Source organism: Phaenicophaeus curvirostris, chromosome 8, assembly GCF_032191515.1.
Source record: "Phaenicophaeus curvirostris isolate KB17595 chromosome 8, BPBGC_Pcur_1.0, whole genome shotgun sequence".
NCBI classification, from domain to species: domain Eukaryota; kingdom Metazoa; phylum Chordata; class Aves; order Cuculiformes; family Cuculidae; genus Phaenicophaeus; species Phaenicophaeus curvirostris.
In genome coordinates, this window is record NC_091399.1 from 17,925,196 (window position 1) to 17,939,420 (window position 14,225).

The following is a 14,225-nucleotide window of genomic DNA, read 5'->3' on the forward strand; positions in this document are numbered from 1 at the left end:
AAAGACCCAGAAGGCCCTAACCCCTCTGGCATCGTGCGGCCCCGTGTCCGGCAGCCGATTTAGTAGTGAACAGTTGGACTTGATGACCTCAAAGGTCTTTTCCAGCCTAGGGATTCTATGATTCATTGTTTTTTGTCCCGAGCTGTGGATGTAGCAGCTCTACCATCAATGACCATCCAGTACAGCTATAATGCAGCTCAAGCCCTTATCTCGAGCTGGTTATCGGCCACAATTCCTCCCTGGCTTTTACAGGTGGCATCTCCCAGGATAAAATTTCCTATGTCTAACTGTGATCTGTTTGTTTGGCTCCTAGATAATTGCCATGAAAACATACAGTTCTCCCTTGTGCCCAGGTCTTTGAGCCATTCAAACTGTTTTTATCGATGATCTCCTTCCACTCAATTTAGTCTTTTCTGAGTCTCTGCGTCACTGGCAAAATTTATCAGCAATGATATTATGCCTTTTGAAAGGTGTTGACAATGTGTTAAATAACGTGGGGCCAAGAACTGATTTGAGCATTGAGAGCTGAGGAACGTCTCTAGAAATGTTCCTGCTTCGGTGCCAGCTCCTGGTTTGTCGTTAAGCTAAGGGATCAGCTCATAAAATTGTCGACGTCTTAGTACTGGGGAGAGAGGAGAAAACACAGATGCTCTGGTGAGTCTTCATAACTAGTTGGGTGTGGGGCTACGGTGGGTGTCCACAAAACCCTCTCTGATAAGGGGGTTTTAGCTGAATTCATAGTGGATATACTGGGAGACTAAATAGTATTTCTGCTTTCTTTTGCAGAGAGCCGGGCTCTTTCCTCCTCCGTATCCCGCAGTATTCAGCCTGTAGAAATCATGGGCTCAGGAGCAGGTGATGGGTGCTTTGAGTCCAGCAGGACCTACCTGCTGCGTGGGCACCCGGACGGGCCAAGCCTGGGAGCTTACAGGGAACTTACTGGGGCCCTTTTATCACTTACATGATCCCAAGGTGGGGAAAACCCCATGCTTGTCCTGTAATTCTGGCTATAGTGCGTGCAAGCGCGTCTGATCCACTGTGTGCATTGGAAAATGATGCTGTATGATAAGGATGTGGGCGAAGTCCTGGGCGAGATGTGCGGACAGGAATGAGAAGGACCAGGGTGGGTTAGAGAAGACTTGTTGGGGAACTGGGAGCAGTGAGGTGAGGTCTGGGAACCAAATACCAATGGAGAAGGGAGAAGAACACAATATTTAGGTAGGAGCTGGGTGTCAAGCTTGGCCAGGACTAGGTCGCACTTATCCAAACCCTAAATCTCCAGCTACCTCATGTTGTCCAGTCATCCAGGTAATGCTGGGGAGCATCAAGTTCTCCTTAGCTGTGCAGTATGAAACCATTTGATCCTTTACTGCTCCAGGCACAAGGTGTTGAGGCAGAGCAAGGATGACGGGGACAAAGCTATGGGGGTGCCGCAGAGAAAGGCAGACGAGCCAGTGTGGGGACACGTTCACTGAGCAAAGAGCTGAGAATCCACCTCTCCATCTGCGCTCCCCTGCAAAGGTCAACCACTGGGTTTGAAGTACCAGCCTCTCTTGTTACTTTTTGCTGACTTCTACGGAAAGGAAGATTAGAGCCTGACCAGGAGATGTCTCTGTTAAGCCACATCGAGCTGAGCGGAGAGGCAAAGCAGGAGGAGAGATCTGTGCCGAGGAAGCTCAGAGGTGCAGCAAGCTGCTGCTGGTGCAAGGATCCTCCCTTCGCTCTCACCGTTGCCTCAAATTAGCAGCCTGGAGAAAGCATCACCTCGTTATAACCCTCTGGCAGCAATTTAAATGCTGTTTCTGTTTGCAACAGCTTGGATGGAGGTAAACGTCTGCCTGGTAGACTGCAGCAGATCTGGCGTGGGGAGCCTTGTCTCCCTAGTGAGCTCTGCCCATCTCCATGTCTCCTTCGGCGAGAAGAAGACCCAGTTGAATTTCCTTTAGCCTATGGGATGGACCAGTGAATGGCCAAATAAACTGGTTAGGAGGGGATGTGCTGTTGCCCCTGGGTCCCTGCCCTGCTGCTTGGTTTGCCTGAGTTGTTGGGAGCAGAGGACATTTAGTGGCACAAAAGCAGGTGGGAGTTTTAATCTGTTATATAGGAGTAGGCAACACATTTATAGACATGTTTCTTGGGGGTGTCCAGCCTCTGAAATGTGAGATTAGCAGAGAAGAGGAATTAGCTGGATATATAATAAAAGCAGACCTGAGCCTTCGCTCCCAAGCCCATTAACCTCGACACGCTTTCTGTGCTCGCAGCGGTTCGGGAAGGAGAGGGACAAGATATCGCATGCAGAAGCTGTTGCTGGGGGGCACCTGTAGCTCGGGCAGTCAGGCAGTGCTAGTTTTATCCTTGCCCATGCAGGGCTGGGCTGCTTTCACTGCTGGGACCTTATGTGGGGACTAAGCCCAGGCAGGGCTCACTCACGGGTTGAGACGCTGTCGGAGGTGGGAGGGCTCCTGGCTTGTTCCTTCAGGGCCACCACGGTGACGGTGTACTCTTCCCCTGGCTTCAGCCCTGTCTGGTTGAAGGTGGTGACGGTGCTGGGGAGCTGGGCGATGACGCCGCCCTCGTTATTCTGCCAAGGAATGGAAGTAGGTGTTAAAAAGACAACAGAAAAAGGTGTTTGGAAGGGACGGATGCGTGGGCAAGAGGTATCCCCAGCATCACATCCTTCCACGCCCACCCCCGAGTTGTATCCTCGCCTGGGCATGTCCCACTGTGGAGGTGCAGAAACCCAAGGTGAAGTCACCCACCAAGCACGGAGGACCCATGTTGCTGGACTGAGAAATGCTCCCCATCCCTTCCCTCATCCTCATCCCCGCGCCCCTTCACCACCACCGCCTGCCAACTTCTGTATTTGCAATCTGTGAATCTCCTGTTCTCCAGAAGAGGAAAGATAATAAAACCAAAGCCCGGGCTGGACTCCTTTCCCCTGTCGTTCAGATGCCAGGAACCTTCCGCAGTTCATAAATAGGTATGAAACTGCAAGGTCTTTATTTTGTAATCCCCTTCTTTGTAAGTAACTTTATTAACTCATGATACTTAGTGGTTTTGCTCTGAAAAGCCGTAAGTCTTTAAGCAACTGCAAATGTCACCTTTCCTGCCAGTGTTTGGACAAAGGATCTTTTCTTCCCACTGTCTTCACTAATAACACACTAAACAAATCTTTGCACATAGCTTTCAATTCACGTTCATCTATTTTCTCATTAAACAGGAAATCTTCCATTTCAGCCATAAATTACCATCTCACCTTTCCTAATTTTCTTTTCTAAATCTGTTTTCACTCTGTTGCCCCCCTCCCCATCCCCAGTGCACGTGGCAGAAGGGCAATCCTCACCTGACCTGGCTTTTGCAGGGTGGGAGCATCACAGGGACCACAGGAGGAAGATGGCTCTGTGGGAGAGTGTGAGCATCCTCGCAGGGATGCTGAGGACCAAATCAGCATCCTCTCGCCCAGTTTTTTGGTAAGACAGAGCAAACTCGATTTTACTCGTAGAGGTTGTTTGTGATGCTCCTGTTACAACTGTTGGTTTTAGCCTCTGGGAGAGGTTTTGGGTTTATTTGGGGTGTGGCAATGGTTTAATGTTTGCCTGAGGGAGCATTGCTTCCAGGCAGTGAAGGAGACAGCACCCTCTGTCTTATTTTAGGAGAAAAGCTGGTGATGGAGACTTTAGAGGGATCAAGCTCAGCAGAGCGTGGGCAGGAGCACGACTGTGCTCTTATGGCACCAGACCATACGCTTGACCAACAGATGTGAGAACTTCAAAGCCTTGAAAGGTACATCCCTTCCCCCCTAAAAACCTGCATCCAGGATCAGCCATCCTTTTGCACCTTATACCTTCCTTAAATCCTGGCGTGTTTCCATGTCGTTTTAAGTTTTAAGATTAAAAATGGAATGGAAGGCCAATGGTTTGTGGTTTTTTGACTGGCTTGAGAACAATGTATTGTTATTGACCCTGTGGCGAGAATTCTGCTTCTATCCTGGTGATTCCCAACCCTAAAATGGACACATCCCCATTTATCTGCTTCAAGGGGCTGCCCTTGAGTTAATTCTCAAGTCAACTCTTTGAAAGATAGTTGGTTTTTTGCTACCAAGAGCTCTTCGCTGACGTTGCTTTGTTGTTTCAGGTTTTATCCTGACAGTGAATGAAAATTACCCCAGGGTTTATACCAGCAGCACCTGAACTTCAACTTCCAACACAATCTGCATGTGGATGTACCCAAAATTGCATCCAGATCCTTCCAGCCTTTTTGGAGATGAGGGAATGGAGTTATTTAGAGCAATTAGGTCCTTGTTCTGTGCTGTGTAATGACATTTTACAGTTAAGAGCAATGAAAACTTTGGGGCCAAGTTCTGCAGTTCTCGCGTGTCCAGAGCTGCCTTTGACTCTTGAGAGGGTTTTGTACAAGTGAAAACGTCATAATTGAGCCCTTAATCAGCATTTCTTTTACTGCTGGGACTTGAATGCTCTTGTAAGGCTTCACATACAATCGAAGCTATACTTATGGCTAAATGGTGTAGAAATTATGAATACAGATGAAATACTTGATGTACAATTTCTGTTGCTGCGCATAGAAATATGCGATATTTCGGGCAACATTTTCATCCTTTCATCTTTTCTGGCACAATTTCTACCTGTTCATCACTGCGATTAAAATTCCATGGCAGGAATTAGCTGTGCGTGTGACTCGGGGATGCTGAAGGTTATTGTCTGAGAGCCGGTGGCTGCTTGGTTTCATCCTAACGTGCAGAGAGCAGGGATGAGGAAGAGAAGGAGAAGGAAGGCTCATGACAAAGGACCAAACCAACTATTCCATGATTCTATGAATTTCTTTGAGGATGTGTATGTTTTGGTGCCAAAGACCACTGGAGAAATGCAAGCTGGCAGTGGGAGGTTGAGGTGTTTGGGGTTGTCTGAGGTGAAGCACGCAAATTGCAAACAGGGGTTGGCTTGTTTGGATTGGGCTGTTGGAAGATAATTTATGATCTGCTTGCTCAGTGATTTCAGGGTGACTGGATGTACCCCATGATGGCCTGCATGCAGCAGCACTACCTTAGGGATGAAGCTGATCTCCCAGCCGTCGAAGGGGAAGGAGAAGGGCTCCCATTGCACCTCCACTGTCGTCTCTGTGATGGTCTTGAACTTCAGCCCCTCTGGCATGGCGAGGTCTGGAAAGGAGTAGGAAGTAAGCAGTGTGGGATGGGTGTGGAGGTGCTGCCAGTCCCCACCCTGCTCTCTGTGGCTATTTTGCTACCCGGGCCATGAAAATGGGGAAATTTTTTGATAGCTGTTAGACGAGCCCCTTTGTTCCCCGCTTTGGGTGTGATGGAGGGAGAAGAGGGAAATGCCTGGGTTTCTGAACACCAAAGCGTCTTACGGCATCACTGTGCAAACAGAGCAAGTGATGGGATTGCAAAAAGGGTGTCTAGATGGTTTGCTTTCCCTCTGTATCTTTAGTTTCTGAGGTTGTATCTTTTCTTTCCAGAGGTGCCCATTACTGCTCTATAATCCCATTTTCCTCTGTGTGTCGTGGTCTTGGTCGGGACTACGTATCTCGTGATGCACAGCAGCATCTCCTCTTGCTGCATTATCATCCACGGAGATTCGTCATGGGTAACCCATCCAGGAGTGGGAGGGGAACCTGTGACTTCTGTGATACATTGCAAGAATTTCTATGAGGAAAAAAGCCTAATATTTTTGGCCGTATTCTGGGGACTTACACAAAACTGAAAATTACTTAGATTTTCAGTCATTTGGGTTTCCATCCAGCCTAGGTCTTGGGCATAAAGCACAGCATTTCCCACTTTCCTATACCCCCACACAGATATAAATGGGGATAAAAGTGTCCCAAGTTGTCTTTTTTGAAGGTTCAGGTTTCTACCGCTAGAAGGTTTTTGTGGTAAATGTGAGCCAGCTTGAGCATCACTTCTGCTTATTCAGGTCCCAGGTGACAAATGCGGTATCATACTTACTGGTCATCACCTTGGAGGTAACAGGGATGCTCAAGACATCGCTGATGACTGCGTAGACGCTGACATTGTAGGCAACACCTGGCTCCAGGTCGGTGATGGTGATGCTGCTCCAGTCCCCGGGCACTCGCTGTTGGAGCTGGGTGCCCCCCGGCCCTGCCGGCTGGTACGAGATGACATACTCGGTGGCTGCCCCAGGGCTGTCCCACATCAGCTCGATGGTGCTGTCGCTGATGCCCGTCACGCGCAGGTTTTCAGGAGGAGCCACTGGTGGGAAGCGCAGAGGTAAGGCCTTAAGAGGAACGGCTGAGAGAGCTGGGGGTGTTTAGCCTGGAGAAGGGGAGGCTGAGGGGAGACCTCATTGCTCTCTCCAACTATCTGAAAGGAGGTTGTGGAGAGGAGGGAGCTGGCCTCTTCTCCCAAGGGACAGGGGACAGGACGAGATGGAATGGCCTCAAGCTCCACCAGGGGAGGTTTAGGCTGAACATTAGGAAAAATTTTTCACAGAAAGGGTCATTGGGCACTGGCAGAGGCTGCCCAGGGAGGGGGTTGAGTCACCTTCCCTGGAGGGGTTTAAGGGACAGGTGGACGAGGTGCTAAGGGGCATATTTTAGTGTTTGATAGGAACGGTTGGACTTGATCCAGTGGATCTTTTCCAATATGATTCTATGATTCTATGAGAGTATCAGGGAGTGCATGGCTTGTCCTCCCACCTGGCTGTGGGGAAGGGAGTGTGGGTCTGCTGGTGGGACACGGGCACGGGCTTCAGGCTGGGAGTTATGTGCTCTCTGTGGCTGTAGCGACTGCTCTGGCAAGGCAAAGGCTCGGGAGAACCCAAGCACAGCTCCTGTTGCACCCAGGGTTTACCACCAGTGTTGGGATGAACCTTGCTGGCTTTTTCTCCCCTCCCAAACTTTTGCCCGTGGTTTCTTTGGGAACTGGGACAGCAGGGAGGCAGTGAAGCTGCAGGGCATGAGCAGGTTTTATGTGACGTGCTTGGGTTTCTCCCAAGCTTCGTGTTGCTCCTGTGGGAGCACCTTAAAGCCCTTGCTCGTGCATTAGGGTCTGGCTCTTCCCACCCACACCCCCACTACCTGCTGAGCAGTCCTGCCCCTCGTAGCCTTCCTCGCAGATGCAGAGACCATCGCGGCAGACCCCACGGCCGCTGCAGGCGCTGGGGCAGTGCAGCCACCCGCAGTCCTCTCCGGCGAAGCCCTCCTGGCAGACGCACGTGCCGTTGACGCAGAGGCCCTTCCCGGAGCAGTCGCGGGGGCACCGCAGCTGGGAGCAATCCTCCCCGGTGAAACCCTCCTCGCAGACGCACTCGCCATCCACGCAGAGCCCACGGGAGCCACAGCCCGCGGGACAGCGGAGCTGGGAGCAGTCCTCGCCCCCGTAGTCGTTGTCGCAGATGCACTGGCCCTCCAGGCAGACGCCGCGGCTGGAGCAGCCGCGAGGACAGAGGGGCTCGGAGCAGTTGGTGCCTGCCCAGCCCTCCATGCACACGCAGCTGCACGACTCCAGGCTGAAGTTCCCGTGGCCGCTGCATTGTGGGGTGTAATCCAGCTGCCCTGCAAGGACGTGGGACCAAGAGTCAGGGGTCAGCGGGTGGGAGGTGGAAGAAGGGCAGTGTTGGCTCTGGATCAACCGATCACTCGGTTGTAGGAAAGGGGAGCAAGATGTGGGGCAAGTAGGGGGTGGTCATCCCTCTGGTTGAGCATGTCCAGTTCTGGGGACCCAGCAGCTTTAGGGCTGGCAGGGGCTGAACTGGTGATATGGGCTCCTGATGGGACTTGGTTGGGTCCCCATGAGTCTATCTGTCCCCCAGGAGCACCGGCCTCTATGGGTGAGTGCCATCAGCCTCGTCAGGGTGCAAGGGCTCCCTTTGGTTTCTCTTCAGCTCAGTGCTCGGTTGATGGGAACCTCCCTAGACTTCTCACTGTGAAAAAAAAAGCCTTCCCTGGCCAAGCCCCTCTGCACCAGCTATAATTTAATGGGCTCCTGTTGTCTCCTCTACACCTCATGTTCCTTCTTACAGGTGAGAGATCTCCTACAAGAAAGAAGTATCAAAGACGTTGAGCATGCTGGGGTTGTGAGAGAGTGGGCAAAGCCCATGGCCACCACCTCTAATGTCCCCCCTTTATCTGGCACCCTTACACAGGCCACCCTGGGGCGAGGAGGGATGCGTGGGGACAAAGGCACCTATCACTGATACTGCCAATGCATCTCTCTTTTTCCACTCAATGTGGACCCATTGCTCCAGCCGGGACAATTTTTCCTTTCTAATTTTTACTGCTTTTCTCCCTCGTGTGAACCGAGGAAGAACAGAAACCTTTTCTATGCTTCCCTTGACACTTGGGAAACCTCTGTGTCATGAAGAACCCAAGCAGCAGGGCTTTTTGTCCCCTGATTAAGTTTTCCATCCTAGCTGGGCTACTTGAGCAGCTCTTCCTGCGGCAGGTTCAGCAGCCGCTCATGGAAAAGGGGTTCAGTTCTGTGCTGCACCCAATAGACCCGTTCGGGTTACTTGGTAGGATGTTCCCCATCTAAACTGCAGATACTGGGAATGGTGATCCTGTTCCTTTCAGATCTCAGCCTCTAGTTGAGTCATCAAAAGAGGAGGCAGGATGTGCTGGAAGAGAGCAGCTTTCCTTGGGGAAATGCCTGGGGTGGTGGGGTAGGCATCCTGCTCTACTCTGCACTGCAGTGAATTGAAAGCAGCTCCAGTAAAAAGGAATGAAATTACTCCAGTTTTAGCTCAGCACATCTGCGATCCGAGTGGAGACTCCACTCAGTGATGAATGTTTAATGGGACTGTTCGTGTATGTTTGCAAGTAACCCAAATAGGCCCATCAGATTTTTAATTTAATTCCTTCAAAACAGTTTTTTCCCATTGCATTTCTTATGTGATTTTAACCCTGTCAGCCTGTGCTTCTCCCTCCCCTGCCTCACACATCCTTGGTTCAACTCTGTCGACCCAAGCACGGCTCCCTCCCATTTCATTTTCATGTGTCCTCAGCATAGAGGTGTTGGGGGACCACCAGAAAAATCACACAAATAGCTGCAAAACTTAAAAAAAGCGCGGGGGCATTGGGGATAAAAGGGTTGCTTTTAAATTTCCTTCCTCCCTGTTGCTGTTCTTGGCCTGAAAAGTAGTTTTCCCCGGGAAAAACACCCTTCATGGCTCTCTTTGCTTGGTGGCTTTTTCCCACGAGGAGCCCTGAAGCCCCGGGCAGGACCGGGCTGCGTGAGGGATGGATGCCCTTGGGGACAGCCCCTTTTACCCTCCCTGAGATGTAAATAAAACCATCAGTGTGCTTGCTCCTGCGCTATCCTCTAGCCCAAACTGTTCTTACCCATCTTATTTCAGCTGCGTGCTGCTTCCCTGGCTGTGGTGAAACGAGGGGGATGTTTTTGTTGGGGTAACCCCAATGGGGGCTCTCGGAGAGCTTCACAAACCGCACATATTGTTGTTTCAGTTGATGGGTTTGCGTCTTTGTAATACATTTGTTTGTATCTTTCATGACAACTGAAGTTATTCCCTTTTATTTTTAATCTTTGATGTTTTTTACACTCGGCTTTTCATACTCATTCACTCCTACAGAGAAAATGAAGGAGTTTATGGCTGGCTTCCACGCTGCTGCCTTCAGCACAGGTACAGCAACGTCTCTCCTCCCTGTCCCACACGCAGTGACAGATCTTTAACAGAGTGCAGGGGTGGGAGATGACCCTGCTGACCCCTCATCAGCTCTACTTTTATTTGCCATGGGGCTTTAGCTCAGGCAGTTACGGGGTTTCTGCAGCGAGCAGGGCACTGGGGGCTCTAGTGACCATATCTCTCCTAGGGGTTTTCTTGCCTTGGAGGACCTAAGCTGGTCTTTCCCCTAAAGCCACAGCCAAACCGTGGGTGAACATAGGTTTTCCTCTGTTGCCATTCTGAGTGGCGTCACCAGTTTTGCATTTATTTCTCCTGCCTTTTCTCAAGCCCTCAGTCCCCAGCAAGAGCTAACAGGATGGCATTACTACCTGTGGCTGCATTTTCTTGGCAGCAATTGGAGTTGCATTGGTCCCGGAGTATGGAGACCTCCCTCTCCAGCATCTCAATCCTGCTCAGCAGCTCCTGCAGGGATGGGAGGGAGTTGGAGCACTTGCAGGCCTGCTTGGGCAAGTTTATCTTGTGGGTGAAGGTGACCTGGCTCTCGCTGTCGGAGGTCTGCTCTGCGTACTCTGCCAGCCGGTCGTCTTCTGAACTCACCTCTTCGGCTGAAGACTTGAACATGGATGAGCAGCAGCTATCCAGGGGAATGTTGATGTTGTAGATGTGGTGGAAGACCATGGGCTGCTCTTTGATGGGTGGGCTGCAGTTGGCAAGGCCACCCTCCTCATCCACCGCTGGCCTCTCGGCCGGGTCTGTTGTCACCTCCAGCCGGCACTCAAAAGGCTTGAGGAGGGCACCCAGCAGAAGCAAGTTGAAGCTGATGAGCACGTTCCTCAGAACTGGGTTTTCACTGTCAGTTCCCATTTTCTTGGGAGAAAGAAGAGCCTTCTACGCCAGTGTTGGGTCAGCCAAGCACAAGGAGGACCTGAGGACAAAGAAGCAGAGGAGCGTGGTTGGTGTTAGCCCTGAAACTGTGCTCAGCTTAGAGAGTCAATTCCTTGCTGGGCAAAGTTATGTAGAGAGGTGTGGGGCTGACTTGACCTGCACACTGCCCTGCTTGGCTTTGGTGCAGCCTAAATCAGCCCCGAGCAGAGCCCGTTGCTGGTGGGAGACCCTTGAACAGTGACAGAGGCAGATACTTGTTGCCATTACTGTATTTTTAAAGGAAACAACCTAGTTACTAACAAAGAGCTGAATACATGTTTTCAGGATTAACACCCTGTGTAGGATGTACTTTCAGTGCCGCATCACTACAGCATGTAGGGTTCAAAGGGTTAACACACGGGTGATGGTGACGCACCCCTGTGCTCTCCTTAGGTTGTCTCCTGCGCCCCAGGAGCTGTGCCCAGGACTGCTAAACTTCCTCTAGTAGCTATAGGAACGGCAGCTGTGCTGTTAGACACTTTAAAATTACACCATGCGGGGTCCAACTTGTTCAAGTTGATGCTCTGAGCAGACAAATCCCTCCTGTTGAAGTGGCTTCACCCCCTGCCCGTGCTCTGGACTATGGGTTAACCTTGCTTTGATTTGACACAGCACAACTTCTCATTCTGGTATCGTCCTCCAGAGCAGGACTCCTTGGAGTCCTCATTATGCCATGTTAAAGGCTCACAGCTGAGCCCTGGCACTGCTTTGGTGTTGAGACAGCTAATTAGATATAATTACCTATAATTAAATATTTCCAGTTAATACCTTGTAACGTCCAATTGAACTTCTTGCAGCATTTTAGGAGGGATGTAAATAGCTGTGTTTGTGGCTCCCTACCTCTGCTAGGTTTGTAGGACCTGGGCTGATCATAGAATCATAGAATAACCAGGTTGGAAGAGACCCACCGGATCACCGAGTCCAACCATTCCTATCAAACACTAAACCATGTCCCTTAGCACCTCGTCCACCCGTCCCTTAAACACCTCCAGGGAAGGTGACTCAACCACCTCCCTGGGCAGCCTCTGCCAGTGCCCAATGACCCTTTCTGTGAAAAATTTTTTCCTAATGTCCAGCCAATGATGAACGCTGGAGATGTGTTTTGTTGTTCCTTCTGCACCAGCAGTGCAAAAGATGCAGCAAGCACATTAAATCTGGTCAACAGGCTCTTCATGCTGCTGGAAAAAGATGCAAAGAACTGAGGACCTCTTCACCGCATCATCACAAACTTTATAAAAGCTCCAAGAAGTTGTGGGGTTTAGGTATTGTTTAAAGCCAGAACACGGCTCTTGCAATATCCAAGCTTTTACATCTGCATTTAGACTCTAAGAGGGCTCAGCCACTCATACAGGTTTGAAAACTATGAATAAATACATGGGGCCATGCTGGTTAAGAAGGACTTAGAAACTCAAGGACTTAAAACTCCTGTTTGCTGAGGTGACCCATTTGGATGGGACCTGCCTTGAAGGGCCACTACGTGGAGAGATGCTGGTTGCCACATCTGCTTACGACAATGTGCTCCTTCTTCTTGGATGTTTGGTGGAAAAAAGGGATTGGGATGTTAACCTGGTCTGACTCAGCTGCCTATTGCAGCAGCTCTCATGCCAGTTCCTATAACTGGAAAAAGTGGCAGGTTGAGCGTTTCCAACAAGCTGCTGCAAGCCAGACCTCCTGAGCTGCATTTAGTGCAGACACAGTAGGGTCTGGACATGGGGTTTCACAGCTGGTCCACACTAGGGTGTGCTCACCATGGTGACCACGAAGCTCAGGGCTGTGGGATCATATTCTGATGGCTTTTGATGGATGCTTCTAAGTTACTTGTGTGAGGTCTTCTCCAAGCCAAGGGAGCTCTCCTAGCAAGGCTGATGTTATGCTCTTGCAGTTTGGGTTTGTTTTTATTTTTTTTTTTTGTGAGGTTGGGAGAGGATGGTAGCATGATGCTTTGCTGTGATCCACAGCTGAACCATGCTTGGAGCTACCTGCTGTGTCTGACTTTGCTGGTACCTGCCAGTGCTGTAATCTTGAGCAATTATCCTCCCTTACTTTGAATGACACTCCCGCTCTGCAGCTCCTTCTCCAGCTCGTGCTCCCTTCCTATGCTGCTGAATGAAAATATTTGTTTACTGGTTTCTCTCCTACAATACCACACTATTCCAGAAAATACCACTATTCAGCTGCCTCGCAGCACTTGCAGGGTTATTATCCCATATTACTGCAACGTTTCTGCTGCACTTTTCTTCTTGGCTCCCTGCTTAATGTTTGCTTCCCGTGAGCAGGCACCTGGGACTCCTTTGGTAGCCACTCTCTCTTTTTTACCCCTCGTGTTAGGAAAAGCAAGAAAAAACAGAAATAACTCCAAGGTGCAGTGGCTTCCTCCTTCCCTTGGCTCCTGTGGAGGTTCTTGCAAAAGACAGGAAGGAGGAGAGAACTGGAGATGACAATGAGAGGGAGTGATGGGGTGGGATCAGTGCTCCCTAAGTGGAGATTTGGGACTGCACACTCAGCCTGTGACCCCCTCAAATCCTCCTCTCCCTTCGGGGCTCTTCGGTGGCTCCTGGATGGCCCTGGCTGACCCACAAAGAGATTCTTTTCCCTGCGTACCGGGGCAGATGTGACAGGGGAGGGGACAGGGACTAATCGGTGCTGGCTGCCTCCGACTGACTCTGATGTTTGAAGCTGACTATCCGCTCCTTGGCTTCTCGCTTGGCTTTTTTGTGCGGGCTCGGAGTGGAAGTAACCGTGGCTGAGAGCCAGCTGCACTGAGCAGGGCAGGAGCTTCAAAGCAAACCTCCTTGCAGGGTTGCAGAAGCAGCTTGGACATGGGGAGATGAAATCCTCCCCGCTCGCTGCTCTTCCAGCCTGTCTCAACAGAGATGCCAGAGCCCGTTTATGAGGGCTGGGGGGAGAAAAGCTCCAGCTGGATGCAGGGATGAGAGAGCGGGAGATGGGTCAGTGGATAAAGCGAGGCGAGCAGACGCAGAGCCAAGATAGATCGCTAACGACAGTGAACAGGTTGGGTAGTTAACGACTCCCTAACCCGTAGACCAAAAGCCATTCATTTGCTGGTAGAAACTGCTGGGTTCATTGATCTCCATCTCTCTCTCGGTGCATTCAACACGGTGGATGCTGGTGGGATGCTACCCAGCTCTCTGAGCATCGTGGCATCCCCCTCTAGCCCCACCCAACGTGGTGTCCTTGGGCAGGGGGTTGATGGCATCCCTGCAGCACAATGTTTTTTTTTTTGTTATTATTATAAACAGGGTCAGGGAAGGAATTAAAAAGAAGAATTCCTGCCTCAGGTGGGTGCTGGGTCAGGCTTAATGCCACCTCCTTGCTGTCAAACAGTGAAACATCACCCTGGTTCAGGCTGTCTGCCCCTAAAACCGTGCTGAATCCATGGAGTCCGGCAGAGCAGGAGGATGCTCCTTAGTGTCCTCCAAGCCACAGCATACCATCTGAGTCATAAATCCCTATTAATCCTTGACTCCTTCCCGGAGTCTTGGGCTGACAGCTCTGAAGCCCTGCCCGATTTGTGGATGCATTCCCAAGGTCTGCCAGCCCCCTTCCCTATCTGGTCCTGCATTGTCTCCTGCTTCTCCTGCCAATGATTTGCTTTTCCCTGAAGGATCACATCATCGTGAGCTCACCTGGGGTTGGTTAATGTGA

General features: G+C 50.7%; 1 protein-coding gene across 2 annotated transcripts in view; it reads right to left on the reverse strand.

Annotated features, from left to right (window-relative positions):
- TNR (tenascin R) overlaps positions 1 to 10,555 on the reverse strand; it is a 30,170-nt gene extending 19,615 nt beyond the window's left edge. The window contains exons 1-6 of one of the 2 annotated variants that reach the window (XM_069862614.1): positions 10,233 to 10,555; positions 10,004 to 10,097; positions 7,072 to 7,548; positions 5,981 to 6,244; positions 5,061 to 5,176; positions 2,431 to 2,581 (exon numbers count right to left, since the gene is read on the reverse strand). In XM_069862614.1, the coding sequence (XP_069718715.1) occupies positions 2,431 to 2,581; positions 5,061 to 5,176; positions 5,981 to 6,244; positions 7,072 to 7,548; positions 10,004 to 10,097; positions 10,233 to 10,499 (1,369 nt within the window). In that variant the 5' untranslated portion in view covers positions 10,500 to 10,555. Of the gene's footprint in view, positions 1 to 2,430; positions 2,582 to 5,060; positions 5,177 to 5,980; positions 6,245 to 7,071; positions 7,549 to 10,003 lie in introns of both variants that reach the window. The other variant, XM_069862613.1, reaches the window with a different exon arrangement.
- Between the last annotated feature and the right edge of the window lie 3,670 nt (positions 10,556 to 14,225).